This window comes from Apteryx mantelli, unplaced genomic scaffold (genome assembly GCF_036417845.1).
Source record: "Apteryx mantelli isolate bAptMan1 unplaced genomic scaffold, bAptMan1.hap1 HAP1_SCAFFOLD_372, whole genome shotgun sequence".
Classification (NCBI taxonomy): Eukaryota; Metazoa; Chordata; class Aves; order Apterygiformes; family Apterygidae; genus Apteryx; species Apteryx mantelli.
Window position 1 is genome coordinate 1 of NW_027118726.1, and position 12740 is coordinate 12740.

Sequence of the window (12740 nt, forward strand, 5' to 3'; positions counted from 1 at the left end):
TCACGGCCGCCTACGTGGAGATGCGCAAGGAGGCCTGGGCCAACAAGGACACCACCTACACCTCCGCCCGCACCTTGCTGGGCATCCTGCGCCTGGCCACCGCCCTGGTGAGCCGCCGCCGCCGCCCGGAGAGGGGGGTGAACCGAGGCGCGAGCGGCCCGGAGCGAGAGCCAGACGGACCTACGGAGCGGGACGGAGGTGGCAACAAGCCCGGCAAGACCGGGCTGCGGTGAAGCGAGGTGGAAACGGGCAGGATGAGTCCAGGCGGAGCAGGGAGGGAGGCCGTGGTGCCACGGAGCTGCAGCGGCCGTCGGGCCACCGGGCCGCGTCCGTGTCCCCCCCCCACCTCCCTCGACGAGCCCCGGGGGCCCCAAAGTGCTGTTTGTGCAGGTAGTGTGTGTGCGGCGTCTACTGCCGAGGCAGCACTCCAGAGCCCCCGGGGCACGGCCGGCACCGGGACGGCTCCCGGCATCCCGTCCAGGGACGCGGCCAGCACCAGCACGGCTCCTGGCATCCCTCGGCGTCCCCCGTCCCGTCCGGGGACGCAGCTGGCACCAGGACAGCTCCCGGCATCCATCCAGGGACGGGGACAGCTCCCGGCGTCCCTTCTGGGGACGTGGCCAGCGCTGGCACGGCTCCCAGCATCCCTTCCGGAGGAACGGCCGGCACTGGGACGGCTCCTGGCATCCCATCCGGGGACGCAGCTGGCGCCAGCACGGTTCCTGGCATCCCTTGGCGTCCCCTGTCCCGTCCAGGGACGTGCCCAGCGCTGGCACGGCTCCTGGCATCCATCCAGGGACAGGGATGGCTCCCAGTGTCCCTTCCGGGGGAACGGCTGGCACCGGGACGGCTCCCGGCGTCCCTCAGCGTCCCCCGTCCCATCCTGGGACACGGCAAGTTCGGGGCCGGCTCGTGGCTCCGGGTTCCCCCCCCCCCCCCCCGGGTCACCCTTGGCCCTTCTCAGGCGACGACCAGCAGCCGTGGGGCACCGTGGGGTGCGAGTTGGGGTGAGGGTGGTGGCCGAAGGCCCCTGGGGGCTTTTTTGGGGGGGGGGGGGGTCCCGATTGCTCCCCAGGCCCAGAAGGTTGAATGGGGGGGGGGGGGGGGGGACCCAAGTGGTTTTGGGGGCACCTCAGGGGTGCATTGGGGAGCCCCAGCAGGCTCTGGGGCATCCTGGGGGATTTTTGGGGTGCCCCAGGGTGGCGGGGGGGGGGGGCTGCTTTGGGGGCTCCGGTTGCTGCTGACCCCCCCCCAACCACCCCAATTTTGCAGGCCCGGCTGCGGCTGGTGGACGTGGTGGAGAAGGAGGACGTGAACGAGGCCATACGGCTCATGGAGATGTCCAAGGACTCGCTGCTGGGGGACAAGGGACAGCACAGCCGGTGAGTGGGGGCCACCAAGGGGGGGTGTGTGTGTGACCCCCCCCCCCCCCAGGTGGCCGTGAGGTGGCCATGGAGGTGGTGGCAGTCCTGGGGCAGCCTTGACCCCCATCGCCATGTCCTCCAGGGAGGTGGTGGCAGCACTGGGGCAATCCAGCCCCCCATGTCCCTGTGTCCCCAGGTGACTGGGGTGGCGATGGCAGTGCTGGGACAGCCCTGACCCTGTCCCCATGTCCCCTGAGTGACCAGGGAGGTGGTGGCAGCGCTGAGGGCAGCCCTCACCCTGTCCCCTTGTCCCCTAGGTGGCCATGGAGGGGCTAGGGAGGTTGTGGCAGCGCTGCGACAGCCCTGAAGCTGTCCCTGTGTCCCCTGGGTGGCCGTGGGGTGGCTGGGGAGGTGGCAGCAGCTCTGACATGGTCCCTGTGTCCCTTGGGGTGGCCAGGAGGCCTTGGGGCAGCCCCAAACCCATCCCCACATCCATAAGGTGGCTGGGGGAGATGGCAGTAGCCCTGACATGGTCCCCACGTCCCCTGGGGTGGCCAGGGAGGCCCTGCGGCAGCCCCAAACCCGTCCCCACATCCATGGGGTGGCTGGGGGAGATGGCAGTAGCCCTGACATGGTCCCCACGTCCCCTGGGGTGGCCAGGGAGGTGGCAGCAACCCTGACACCGTCCCCACATCCCCTGGGGTGGCGGGGAGGCCCTGGGGCAGCCCTAAACCCGTCCCCACATCCATGGGGTGGCCAGGGAGGTGGCAGCAGCTCTGAGACTGTCCCCATGTCCCTTGGGGGCTGCAGGGGAGGTGGCAGCAGCCCTGACACGGTCCCCACATCCCCTGGGGTGGCGGGGAGGCCCTGGGGCAGCCCCAAACCCATCCCCACATCCCCTGGGGTGGCCGGGGAAGGTGGCAGCAGCCCTGACATGGTCCCCGGGGGGGGCCGTGGGGTGGCCAGGGAGGTGGCAGCAGCCCTGGCACGGTCCCCACATCCCCTGGGGTGTCTGGGGGAGGCCCTAGGGCAGCCCCGAGCGTGTCCCCACGCCCGTGGGGTGGCCATGGAGGTGGCAGCGGCAGCCCTGACCCCCCCCACCCCCCCGGGGCACCGTCCGCAGGGTGCAGCGGCCGGCGGACGCCATCTTCGCGGCGGTGCGGGAGCTGGCGGGCGGCGGGCAGCGGGCGGTGCGCTACGCCGAGGCGCTGCAGCGCTGCCTGGCCAAGGGCTTCACGCCGGCGCAGGTGCAGGCGGCGCTCGACGAGTACGAGGAGCTCAACGTGCTGCAGGTGAACCCGGCCCGCACCCGCATCACCTTCGTGTGACGCCCCCGCACCCTCGGCTGCCGCGGGGGACGTCGCCTTCGGGTGACGCGGGGACAGGCGGCGACGTCCCCCCGCACGTGGGGCAGGACGAACGCCGGCTCCGTCCCGCAGCACTTAACCATCGCCGCCACCTCTGCCCCCTCCCCTCCTGGTGCGTTCGTTACAGTTTGTCTCGCTATGTGTTTCTTATTAATAAAAACCCGTTTCTGCCTGATTTCGGAGCCGGGTGCCACCACCAGCCCGTCACCGCCCTCGGGGACACGTTACCTCCGTTCCCACCGGGGTGGGATGGGCAAAGCGACATCAACCGAGCCGTTAATTCCTGCCCCGGAGCCGCGTTTATTAGAGAGGGGGCACGTGGGGGGGGGGGGGCTGTCGCCCTGCAGCCCCCTCCCCAGCTCCGGGACAGGGGGGGACACAGTCCTGGGGGGGCTCCGGGCTCCCCCCCGCCGCTAGAAGAAGAGCCCCCGCATGCGGCGCCCGATGCCTTGGCGGTCGTAGAGGATGTTGAACTTGTTGACGAACTGGTTCATGGTGTTGCAGGTCTTGGTGATGGTGCCCAGATAAGCCATGAGCCCCACGTCGTTGCATTGCTGTGGGGGGGGGGGGGATAACACACGGAGGGGGGGTTGGGGGGGGCTGTTGTCACCCCAAAACTACCCCCGTGGTGCCCTCCCACGCAAATACAGCCAGCCAGAGGGGGACAGGGACATCCTGAGCGCCTGTAGGTGGGATGTGACCCCCTCAGCCACCTTCTGCAGGAGGTTGGATCCTCTCAGGTGCTTCCTAGGGATGGGATTCCCCCCCCCCCCCCCCCCAAGAACCACACGGGGACCCCGAAACGGGGGCGGGGTGTCCGTGCGTCCCCTCGCCGTCACTCACATCGTAGAAGTCCGTCTTGAACTTGTCGGTGCTGAGGACGGGCAGGCAGTGGCACAGGGCGTAGGCCTCGCGCAGGATCTCGTGGTTGAAGGGCACCTCGCCTGCGGGGACGGTGTCAGTGCCCGCCGCGGCCCCCGTCCCTGTTCCCCCCCCCCCCCCTTGGGGACAGCCCTGTCCCTTCCCTGGGGTTTTTTTGGGGGGGGGGGGGGCAGCAGGGCCACCCCCATCCCCAACTCACCGGCCTCGGAGGCCCGCACGTACTCCAGGATGAGTTTGACCCGGCTGTGCAGCATCTTGATGGCGCTGTGCTGGGCGATGAGGTGCTCGGCCACTGGTTTTTTTTTGGGGGGGGGGGGGGGATGTCAGGGCCACGTGTCCCCTGTGTCCCCTGTGTCCCGTTCCCCCCCCAGCCCTGCCAGGGCCTGCTCGCCTTGTCCTCGTGTCCCTCATCCAGCTCCAGTGTCCCCCACGTTCCTGTGCTTCCCCCCCCCCAAAAACGAGCCCCGTTCCCATCTCGTAGCCCCTGCCTCAAGCTCTGGCCTGTGTCCCCGTCCCCTGTGCCCCCCCCGTGTCCCCCGTGTCGTCCCCCCCCCCCCGCGTCCCACCTGTGGAGTTCTCCCCCGCTGCCGGTGGCCGTCATTCGGGCCACGTGGTCGACGCCGATGCGCTCGGCCTCCTCCGTGGCCAGGGTGTAGGTCAGCTCCGCAAAGAGCATCGTGGCCTGGGGGGGGGGGGAACAGGGGTCATTTTGGGGGGGGTCTCTCCCCCCCCGAGACCCCCCCCAGAGCCCCAAGCAAACCCCCTGGATCTATGGGCCCCCCCCCCCGACCCCTCACAGCCCCCCCAGGGCTCCAAGCGACCTCCCTGCCCCCCCTCAAACCCCCAGCAGCCCCCCCACAACCCCAAAACAAGCTCCTGGACCCCCTCCCCCCCCCCCCGATAACACCCCTGGACCCCCCCCATTTCTGACCCCCCCCCCCCATTGATTTACCTCCCCGTTGATGATGTCAATCACGGACTCGAAGACGCTGACGGGCAGCTGTCAGGGGAGAGACGTGTTTGTGGGGGGGGGCCTGACCCATTTTGGGGGGGGGTCCAGGAGGCACCTCTGCCCCCCCCAACCCCACCCAGGCCCCCCCCACGCACCCCCTCCCCCCCCCCAAAACTCACGTCCGTGTGCTTCGTCATGGGGTTCAGCTTGAGGAAGAGGGGGCTCTCGATGATCTCGCACACCTGGGGGGGCAGCGGGGGGGGCAATTAGTATGGGGGGGGCTCTTAAACACACACACCCCCCAAATCTGCCCCACAGAGCCCTCCGCAGCTGCCCCACGGAGACGCCTCTGCCCCGCTGGCCACGCTGCTCCCCACCCGCAGCCCTCGATATCTGCCCCACGGCCCTGCTGCCCCCCCCCGCCGCCCCGCTGCCCCCCCCCGCCGCCCCGCTGCCCCCCCCCGGCGCTCGCCTGCTTGTGGACGTGGATGTCGGAGGGGTCGGGGGGGCCCCCGGTCGTGTACCAGCCCAGGAACTCCAGCTCCTTGAAGACCTGCTTGACTGGGCAGAAAAGGGGGGGGGGGGACGGGGGGGGCTTAGTGGGGCAGGGACAGGGCCCGTGACCCCACCCCATAACCCCTCGGGCAGCCCAGAATCCCCCTGGGGCAATTGAGGACCCTGTAAGGGGGGTTGAGGACCCCTGGGGCAGCTCAGGACCCCCCCCAGCCCTCCAGCACCCCCAGCAGCAGCCCAGGACCCACCGGGGCAGCTCAAAACCCCCCCCACACCCTCGCCAGGACCCCTGGGGCAGCTGAGGACCCTCTAGGGCAGTAAAGGACCCCCCCAATAGCTCCCTGGGGCAGTTGAGGACCCTCTAGGGCAGTAAAGGACCCCCCCCCAATGGCCCCCTGGGGCAGCTGAGGACCCTCTGGGACAGCTCAGGACCCCCCACAGCCCCACTAGGACCCCCTGGAGCAGCTGAAGACCCTCTAGAGCAGTAAAAGACTCCTCCACGGTGCCCTGGGGCAGCTGAGGACCCTCTGGGGCAACTGAGGACCCCCCAATGGCCCCCTGGGGCAGTTGAGGATGCTCCGGGGCAGCTCAGGACACCCCACAACCCCACCAGGACCCCCTGAAGCAGCTGAAGACCCTCTAGAGCAGTAAAAGACTCCTCCACGGTGCCCTGGGGCAGTTGAGGACCCCCTGGGGCAGCTGAGGACCCTCTGGGGCAACTGAGGACCCCCCAATGGCCCCCTGGGGCAGTTGAGGATGCTCCGGGGCAGCTCAGGACACCCCACAACCCCACCAGGACCCCCTGAAGCAGCTGAAGACCCTCTAGAGCAGTAAAAGACCCCTCCACGGTGCCCTGGGGCAATTGAGGACGCCCTGGGGCAGCTGAGGACCCTCTAGGGCAGTAAAGGACCCCCCAGCGGCCCCCCGGGACCCCCCCGCGCCCCCCCCGGGGCTCACACTGCTCCTCCTTGGTGTAGTAGTACTCCTTGTCGATGAGGACGTGGCCGTCGACGGCGTGCGAGAGCAGCTCGAAGGAGTTCATCACCTCGATGTTGCGGCCCTCCTGGCGCCCGATGAGGGCCCCGATCACTGCGGGCACCGGCGGGGCGGGGGGGGGGACACGGGGGACCGTCACCGGGGCACAGGGACCGTCCCCCCCCCCCCCCCCCCGCTGCTCTGAGCCAGACCTCCGCCGGCCTCAGTGCAGAACCTCCCCCCTACAAGGCACTGGGACCAGTACGGGGCCACCAGGACCAGTCTGAGCGGCACTGGGGCCAGTCCAGAGAGCTGTGGGGGACACTGGGACCCCTCTGGGGACACTGGGACCAGTCCAGGGGGCTGTGGGGGACACTGGGACCCCTCTGGGGACACTGGGACCAGTCCAGGGGGCTGTGGGGGACACTGGGACCCCTCTGGGGACACTGGGACCAGTCCAGGGGGCTGTGGGGGCAGTCGGGGGTCACGGGGGGCAGTTGGGGGAAGCTGTGGGGCAGCCTGGGGGCTGTGGGGGGCAGTCAGGGGCCGCAGGGGGCAGTCGGGGGGAGCTGTGGGGCAGGCCGGGGTCCACAGGGGGCAGTTGGGGGCCGCAGGGAGCAGTCGGGGGGAGCCGGGGGGCAGCCGGGGGTCTCGTGGGGCAGGGGGACCCCGCGGGGGGCAGCGGCGGGGGGGGGCGGGGGGGGTTACCTTGCCCGGGGCGCCCCTCCTGGGAGCGCATGCGGATCCAGTGGTCGGAGATGTTGAGGATGACGAGGGGGTGCAGGGCCACCGAGACGCTGCCCGTCACCCCCGCGGCCATCACCGAGGGGGCTGCTGCGGGGACACCACGTCAGGGGCGGGGCCAGGGGAAAGGGGGCGGGGTCAAGGGGATGGGGGCGGGGCCTAGGGCGGGGGTGAGGCCAGGGTGGGCTCCAGGCCCCTGGGGATTGGGGAGGGGGGCGTGGCCACAAGGTCTGGGGGTGGGGCCATGAGGATTAGGGGCGGGGCAAAGAGCCAGGAGTGTGGACTAGGGGCGTGGCCAAGATGCCATTGAGGACCAAAAGGGCGGGGGCAGGGGAATTGGGGCGTGGCCAGAGGTTTGGGGGGCAGGGCTGGAGAGCTCGGGGGTGGGGTGAGAGCCCAGGGCGTGGCCAGGGCGCAGAGGGCGGGGCAAGGGGCAGAGGGCGGGGCTTACACCCCGGGGGTGGGACCTCGCCACACGCGCCCGCCCGGGGGGCGTGTCTACAGGCATGAGGGCGGGGCCAGGCCGCGGAGGGGGGGGGGGTGATGGGGACGGGACGGGACGGGGTGAAGCCCGCGCCGGGGCGGCCCCGCGGCCCCCGGGGCGGCGGCGGTGTCGGGTCCGGAACCCGGGGCGGCCCCGCGGGCGGTACCTGCCGCGTCCACCTCCATCCCGCCGGCCCCGTTGCTCCCCGCCGCGGAGGAAGAGGCGCCGGCCGCCGCCGCCGCCATCTTGGCTCGGCGTGTCCCTGCGCGGCCGCCGTACTCAGCGCCTCTGCGCGTGCGCGAGGCGGGGGACGTAGGGGGAGGGGCGGGTGCGCATGCGCCGTCGATGAGCGCGGGGAGGGAGCGGGCGCGCATGCGCTGTCGGCGGGGGGGGGCTGGTCACGTGCCGCCCCGGACGCCTGGGCCCCTTTCCCGGGGGGGGGAGTGTGGCGAACCCCGGCTGCGGGACCCCCTCCCCCGGCCTGACCCCTGACCTGACCCCTGACCTCTGACCTTTCCCTGCTGCCATTTCTGTGCCGTCTAGTGCCCTCTGACCCTGGCTCTTAGTGACCCCTGACCCTCCCGACCTCTGACCCCTGACCCTGGGCCCCCACCGGCCCCCCCGATGTCACCCCTGCAGTGGCCCCGTCCCACCCTGCGGTTCCCCAAACCACAGGGACGGCGACACGAGGGGACGCTGACCCCTGACCCTTGCCCCCAGCGGAGGTGGCCACGGCCCTGTCCCCCTCCGCCGTCCCCCCGTCATCCCCAGGCCACCCCTGTCCCCAGGCCCCACATCTCCATGGCACCCCTGTCCCCAGGGCCACCACCATCCCCAGGCCCCGTATCTCCATCATGTCCCCGTCCGCAGGACCCACGTCCCCATGGCACCCTTGTCCCCAGGGCCACCCCTGTCTCCAGGATGTCCCCAGACCCCACATCCCCATGACGTCCCCATCCCCAGGCCCCACAACCCCACGGCATCCCCGTCCCCATGACGTTCCCATCCCCAGACCCTACATCTCCATCGTGTCCCCATCCCCAGGCCTCACATCTCCATGATGTCCCCATCCCCAGGCCCCACATCTTCATCACGTCCCCGTCCCCAGACCCCACGTCCCCATGACATCCCCATCCCCATGACATTCCCATCCCCAGGCCCCACATCTCCATCGTGTCCCTGTCCCCAGGCCCCACATCTCCATCGTGTCCCCATCCCCAGGCCCCACATCTTCATCACGTCCCCGTCCCCAGACCCCACGTCCCCATGACATCCCCATCCCCATGACATTCCCATCCCCAGGCCCCACATCTCCATCGTGTCCCTGTCCCCGGGCCCCACATCTCCATCATGTCCCCGTCCCCAGACGCCCCGTCCCCATGACATCCCCGTCCCCAGGGCCACCCCAGTCCCCACGTGTCCCCCCTCCGCAGGAATGTCCCCCCCCGTCCCCCGCCCCCACCCCCCCAGCGCCCCCCGTCCTCGCACCGCGGCCTCCCCCCGCGCCCGGGCACCCCTGTGCCACCGCCGTCCCCGTCCCCGGCGCCCGGATGTGCCGCGCAGGCACTTCTCCTTCGGTGGCAGGAAGCCGCGGAGCCGCCGGGCGCTTCGGGGGCAGCAGCCGGCCCCGCTCGGCCCCTCGCGCCCCCCCTGGGGGGGCCCCAGGTGAGTGGGGGACAGACAGGGGGGACACGGGGACACACCGCTCCGGGCGCAGCCTCCCAGCGCCTCCCAGTCCCACCCAGTCCAGCCCCGTCCCTCCCAGCGCCTCGAGCCCTCCCAGTCCTTCCCAGTGCCTCCCACCGCCCGCGCTACTCCCTTCCCAGTGCCCCCCCCCGCCCCGCCCAGTCCAAGCTCGTCCCTCCCAGTGCTTTTCCCAACGTCTCCCAGTTTGACACGGTGCCTCCCAGTTCAACCGGAATCCTCCCAGTTCGACCCAGTGCCTCCCAGTCCCCCCCTAGTTCCCCCCCAGGCCCTTTCCGGTGCCCCCCCAGACCAACCCAGAGCCTTGCAGCCCCCTCCCAGTGCCTCCCAGTTCAACTGGAATCCTCCCAGTTTGACCCAGTACCTCCCAATCCCCCCTAGTTCCCCCCCAGGCCCTTTCCGGTGCCCCCCCAGACCAACCCAGAGCCTCGCAGCCACCTCCCAGTGCCTCCCAGTTCAACTGGAATCCTCCCAGTTTGACCCAGTACCTCCCAACCCCCCCTAGTTCCCCTCCCAGGCCCTTTCCGGTGCCCCCCCAGACCAACCCAGAGCCTCGCAGCCCCCTCCCAGCCCAACCTAAATCCTCCCCAGTGCCTCCCAGTTCAGCCCAGCGCCCCCCAGGCTCGTCTCGGGGGCTCGGCCCCAAACGCACCCCGGGAGCAGCCGCTCCGGACCCCACCAGGCAGCACCCGGCGCGGGGAGGGAGGATGGTGAGACCCCGAGCCGGGGGGGGGGGGTCCCCGGGGTGGGGGGGTCTGTGGGGCTGGGGGTCCCCGGGGTGGGGGGTCCCTCCTGGAAGGGGTCAGGGCTGGAGTCCGGACCCCCGGGACCCACTGCTGCCCCCCCCTCCCAGGGCGACGGTTTTGTGTCCCCCCCCCCCAGCCTGAATTTGCACCTCGTTAGTGCAGGAAACAGGGTGACGGCAACGAGGTTACGGGAATGGGGTGACTCGGAGCCCCCCCCCAAGCGCTTTGGTCCTGGGGGGTCTCCGTGGGGCCTGGGGGGGGCAGATGAGGGGCTGGGGGCGATTGCCAGGATCCCCCCCCCCAAACACCCTGATCCCAAAGCTGGGAGCCCTGAATGCCCCTGGGACCCCCCCCAGTCCCACAGCTGAGACCCCCAAATGCCTCAGAGACCCCCCAATCCCTTAGCCAGGAGCCCCTGTGGGACCCCCCAGGGACCCCCAAATACCCCAGGGACCCCTTAGGGACCCCCTAATGCCTCAGAGACCCCCCAATCCCTTAGCCAGGAGCCCCTGTGGGACCCCCCAGGGACCCCCAAATACCCCAGGGACCCCCAAATGCCACAGAGACCCCCCAATCCCTTAGCCAGGAGCCCCTGTGGGACCCCCAAATACCCCAGGGACCCCTTAGGGACCCCCAAATGCCTCAGAGACCCCCCAATCCCTTAGCCAGGAGCTCCTGTGGGACCCCCAAATACCCCAGGGACCCCTTAGGGACCCCCAAATGCCTCAGAGACCCCCCAATCCCTTAGCCAGGAGCCCCTGTGGGACCCCCAAATACCCCAGGGACCCCTTAGGGACCCCCAAATGCCTCAGAGACCCCCCAATCCCTTAGCCAGGAGCCCCTGTGGGACCCCCAAATACCCCAGGGACCCTTCAGGGACCCCCAAATGCCTAAGACACCCCCCAATCCCTTAGCCAGGAGCCCCTGCGGGACCCCCAAATACCCCAGGGACCCCTTAGGGCCCCCCAAATGCCCAATAGACCCCCCCAAACACCCCAACCCCGCAGCCAGGAGCCCCGGGGAGGCCGGGTGCCCCCCTCGCCCCGGGGCTGCCCCTCCAACCCCATCACGTCCCCGTCTCCCCCCCCCCCCCCAAAAAAAAAAAAAAACCAACCCCACAGGCCACCGCGACCCCCATGGAGACGCCGGAGCCGAGCGGCGCCGGAGCTCCGACGTCCTGCGGCAACTGCACGTCGGGGGCGGACGCGGCCTTCGCCAGCCTCTACGGGCTCATCTTCGTGCTGGGTTTGGGGCTGAACGGGGCGGCTTTGGCGCTGCTGGGGCGCCGGGGCCGGGCGCCGTCGCCCACGGCCACCTACCTGCGCAACCTGGCCGCTTGCGACCTGCTGCTGGTGGCCTCGCTGCCGGCGCGGGTGGCCCACTACGCGGGGAAGCCGAGGTGGCCGCCGGTGGCCTGCGAGCTGCTGGGTTTGCTGCTGCTGGTCAACATGTACGGCAGCATCTTCCTGCTGACCTGCCTGAGCGGCGACCGCTGGGCGGCCGTGTGCCTGCCGCTGCACGCCGGGGCGGCGCGGCTGCGGCGGCGGGCGGCGCGGGTGTGCGCGGCCGCCTGGGCGCTCAGCGCCCTGGGCTGCGTGCCGGCTTACGTGGTGCCGCGGCAAAGCGCCGGCGAGGCGGCCGAGGAGAGGTGCTTCGACGGCCGCCCCCGCTACGTGACGCGGCCGGCGGTGGCCGGGGCCATGGCGGCGGCTTTCGCCTTGCCGCTGGCCGTCATGGTGGGCTGCTCGTGGGGGCTGCTGCGGGCCGTGGGGCGCAGCGCGGCCGCCCGCATGGCGCTGGTGGACGGCGCCAAGGTGCGGCGCATGGTGGTCACCCACGTGGCCATCTTCCTCGGCTGCTTCTTGCCCTTCCACGCCGTCCTGCTCTGCTACCAGCTGCGCGGAGCCCCGGGGCCGGCGCTGGACGAAGCCTATCGCTGCACCCTGCTCCTCGCCTGCGCCAACGCCGTCCTCGACCCCATCGCTTACTACTTCGCCGCCGAGTCTTTCCCGCGGCCCGGGGCCGCCCGGTCGCTCCCCGCGACTCCCAGCCCGCCGGGGAGCTGAGGCCACCGCTGCGATGGTGGCGGTGACGGTGGCGGTGGTGGCACGGCCTCGGCGCCAGGGGCCTGGGGTTTCCGGCGCTGGCGGCTGCGAGGTGGCGGCGAATAAAAGGGGATGTGTCGCAACGGCGCCGGGCTGGTGCGGATGGGGCCGGGGTGGGGACAGGAAGGGCCGGGGATGGGGGACAGGAGGGGACCACGATGGGGGACAGGAAGGGACGGGGATGGGAAAAGGAGGGGACCGCGATGGGGAAAGGAAGGGACGGGGATGGGGACAGGAAGGGACAGGGATGGGGACAGGAGGGGACAAGGATGGGGATGGGAAACAGGAAGGGACAGGGGTGGGGACAGGAGGAGACTGTGATGGGGACAGGAAGGATGGGGATGGGGACAGGAAGGGATGGGGATGGGGGACAGGAGGGGACCACGATGGGGACAGGAAGGGACAGGGATGGAGACAGAAAGGGACTGCGATGGGGACAGGAAGGGATGGGGATGGGGAAGAGGAAGGGACCATGATGGGGACAGGAAGGGACGGGGATGGAGGACAGGAGGGGACCACGATGGGGGACAGGAAGGGACAGGGATGGGTAAAGGAGGGGACCGCGATGGGGAAAGGAAGGGACGGGGATGGGGACAGGAAGGGACAGGGATGGGGACAGAAAGGGACTGCGATGGGGACAGGAAGGGATGGGGATTGGGAAGAGGAAGGGACCATGATGGGGACAGGAAGGGATGGGGATGGGGAAGAGGAAGGGACCACGATGGGGACAGGAGGGGACAGGGATGGGTATAAGAGAGGACTGCGATGGAGGAGAGGAGGGGACTGGGATGGGGACAGGAAAGGGAGGAGGATGGGGGACAGGAGGGGATAGGGATGAGGGACAGAAGGGACAGGGGACAGGAGGGACCCGTCGTCCCCCCCCCCCCAACCCAACCCCGCACCC

General features: G+C 70.6%; 3 protein-coding genes across 5 annotated transcripts; 2 read left to right on the forward strand and 1 right to left on the reverse strand.

Moving 5' to 3' along the window:
* The first annotated feature begins 6 nt into the window (after positions 1–6).
* On the forward strand, positions 7–2906 carry LOC136996409 (DNA replication licensing factor MCM7-like). Its single transcript, XM_067317331.1, has 3 exons — positions 7–107; positions 1273–1382; positions 2488–2906. Exons 1-3 carry the CDS (start codon positions 21–23, stop codon positions 2690–2692), a joined length of 402 nt encoding a protein of 133 aa, XP_067173432.1. The 5' UTR covers positions 7–20; the 3' UTR covers positions 2693–2906.
* A 105-nt stretch (positions 2907–3011) lies between these two features.
* On the reverse strand, positions 3012–7562 carry LOC136996408 (COP9 signalosome complex subunit 6-like). The gene is given in 11 exon segments (XM_067317330.1): positions 3012–3285; positions 3575–3675; positions 3813–3905; positions 4180–4195; positions 4197–4295; positions 4566–4613; positions 4745–4807; positions 5038–5126; positions 6036–6167; positions 6762–6887; positions 7448–7562. Coding segments are annotated over 11 exon segments (987 nt in total). The 5' UTR covers positions 7527–7562; the 3' UTR covers positions 3012–3144.
* Positions 7563–8814: 1252 nt separating this feature from the next.
* On the forward strand, positions 8815–11901 carry LOC136996407 (lysophosphatidic acid receptor 4-like). 3 transcript variants are annotated; one of them, XM_067317326.1, is made up of 3 exons: positions 8815–8946; positions 9577–9695; positions 10853–11901. In XM_067317326.1, exons 1-3 carry the CDS (start codon positions 8832–8834, stop codon positions 11795–11797), a joined length of 1179 nt encoding a protein of 392 aa, XP_067173427.1. In that variant the 5' UTR covers positions 8815–8831; the 3' UTR covers positions 11798–11901. The 3 variants fall into 3 exon arrangements, with proteins under 3 accessions (XP_067173427.1, XP_067173428.1, XP_067173430.1); XM_067317327.1 differs by having other exon boundaries at positions 9607–9695; XM_067317329.1 differs by lacking the exon at positions 9577–9695.
* Positions 11902–12740: the final 839 nt, after the last annotated feature.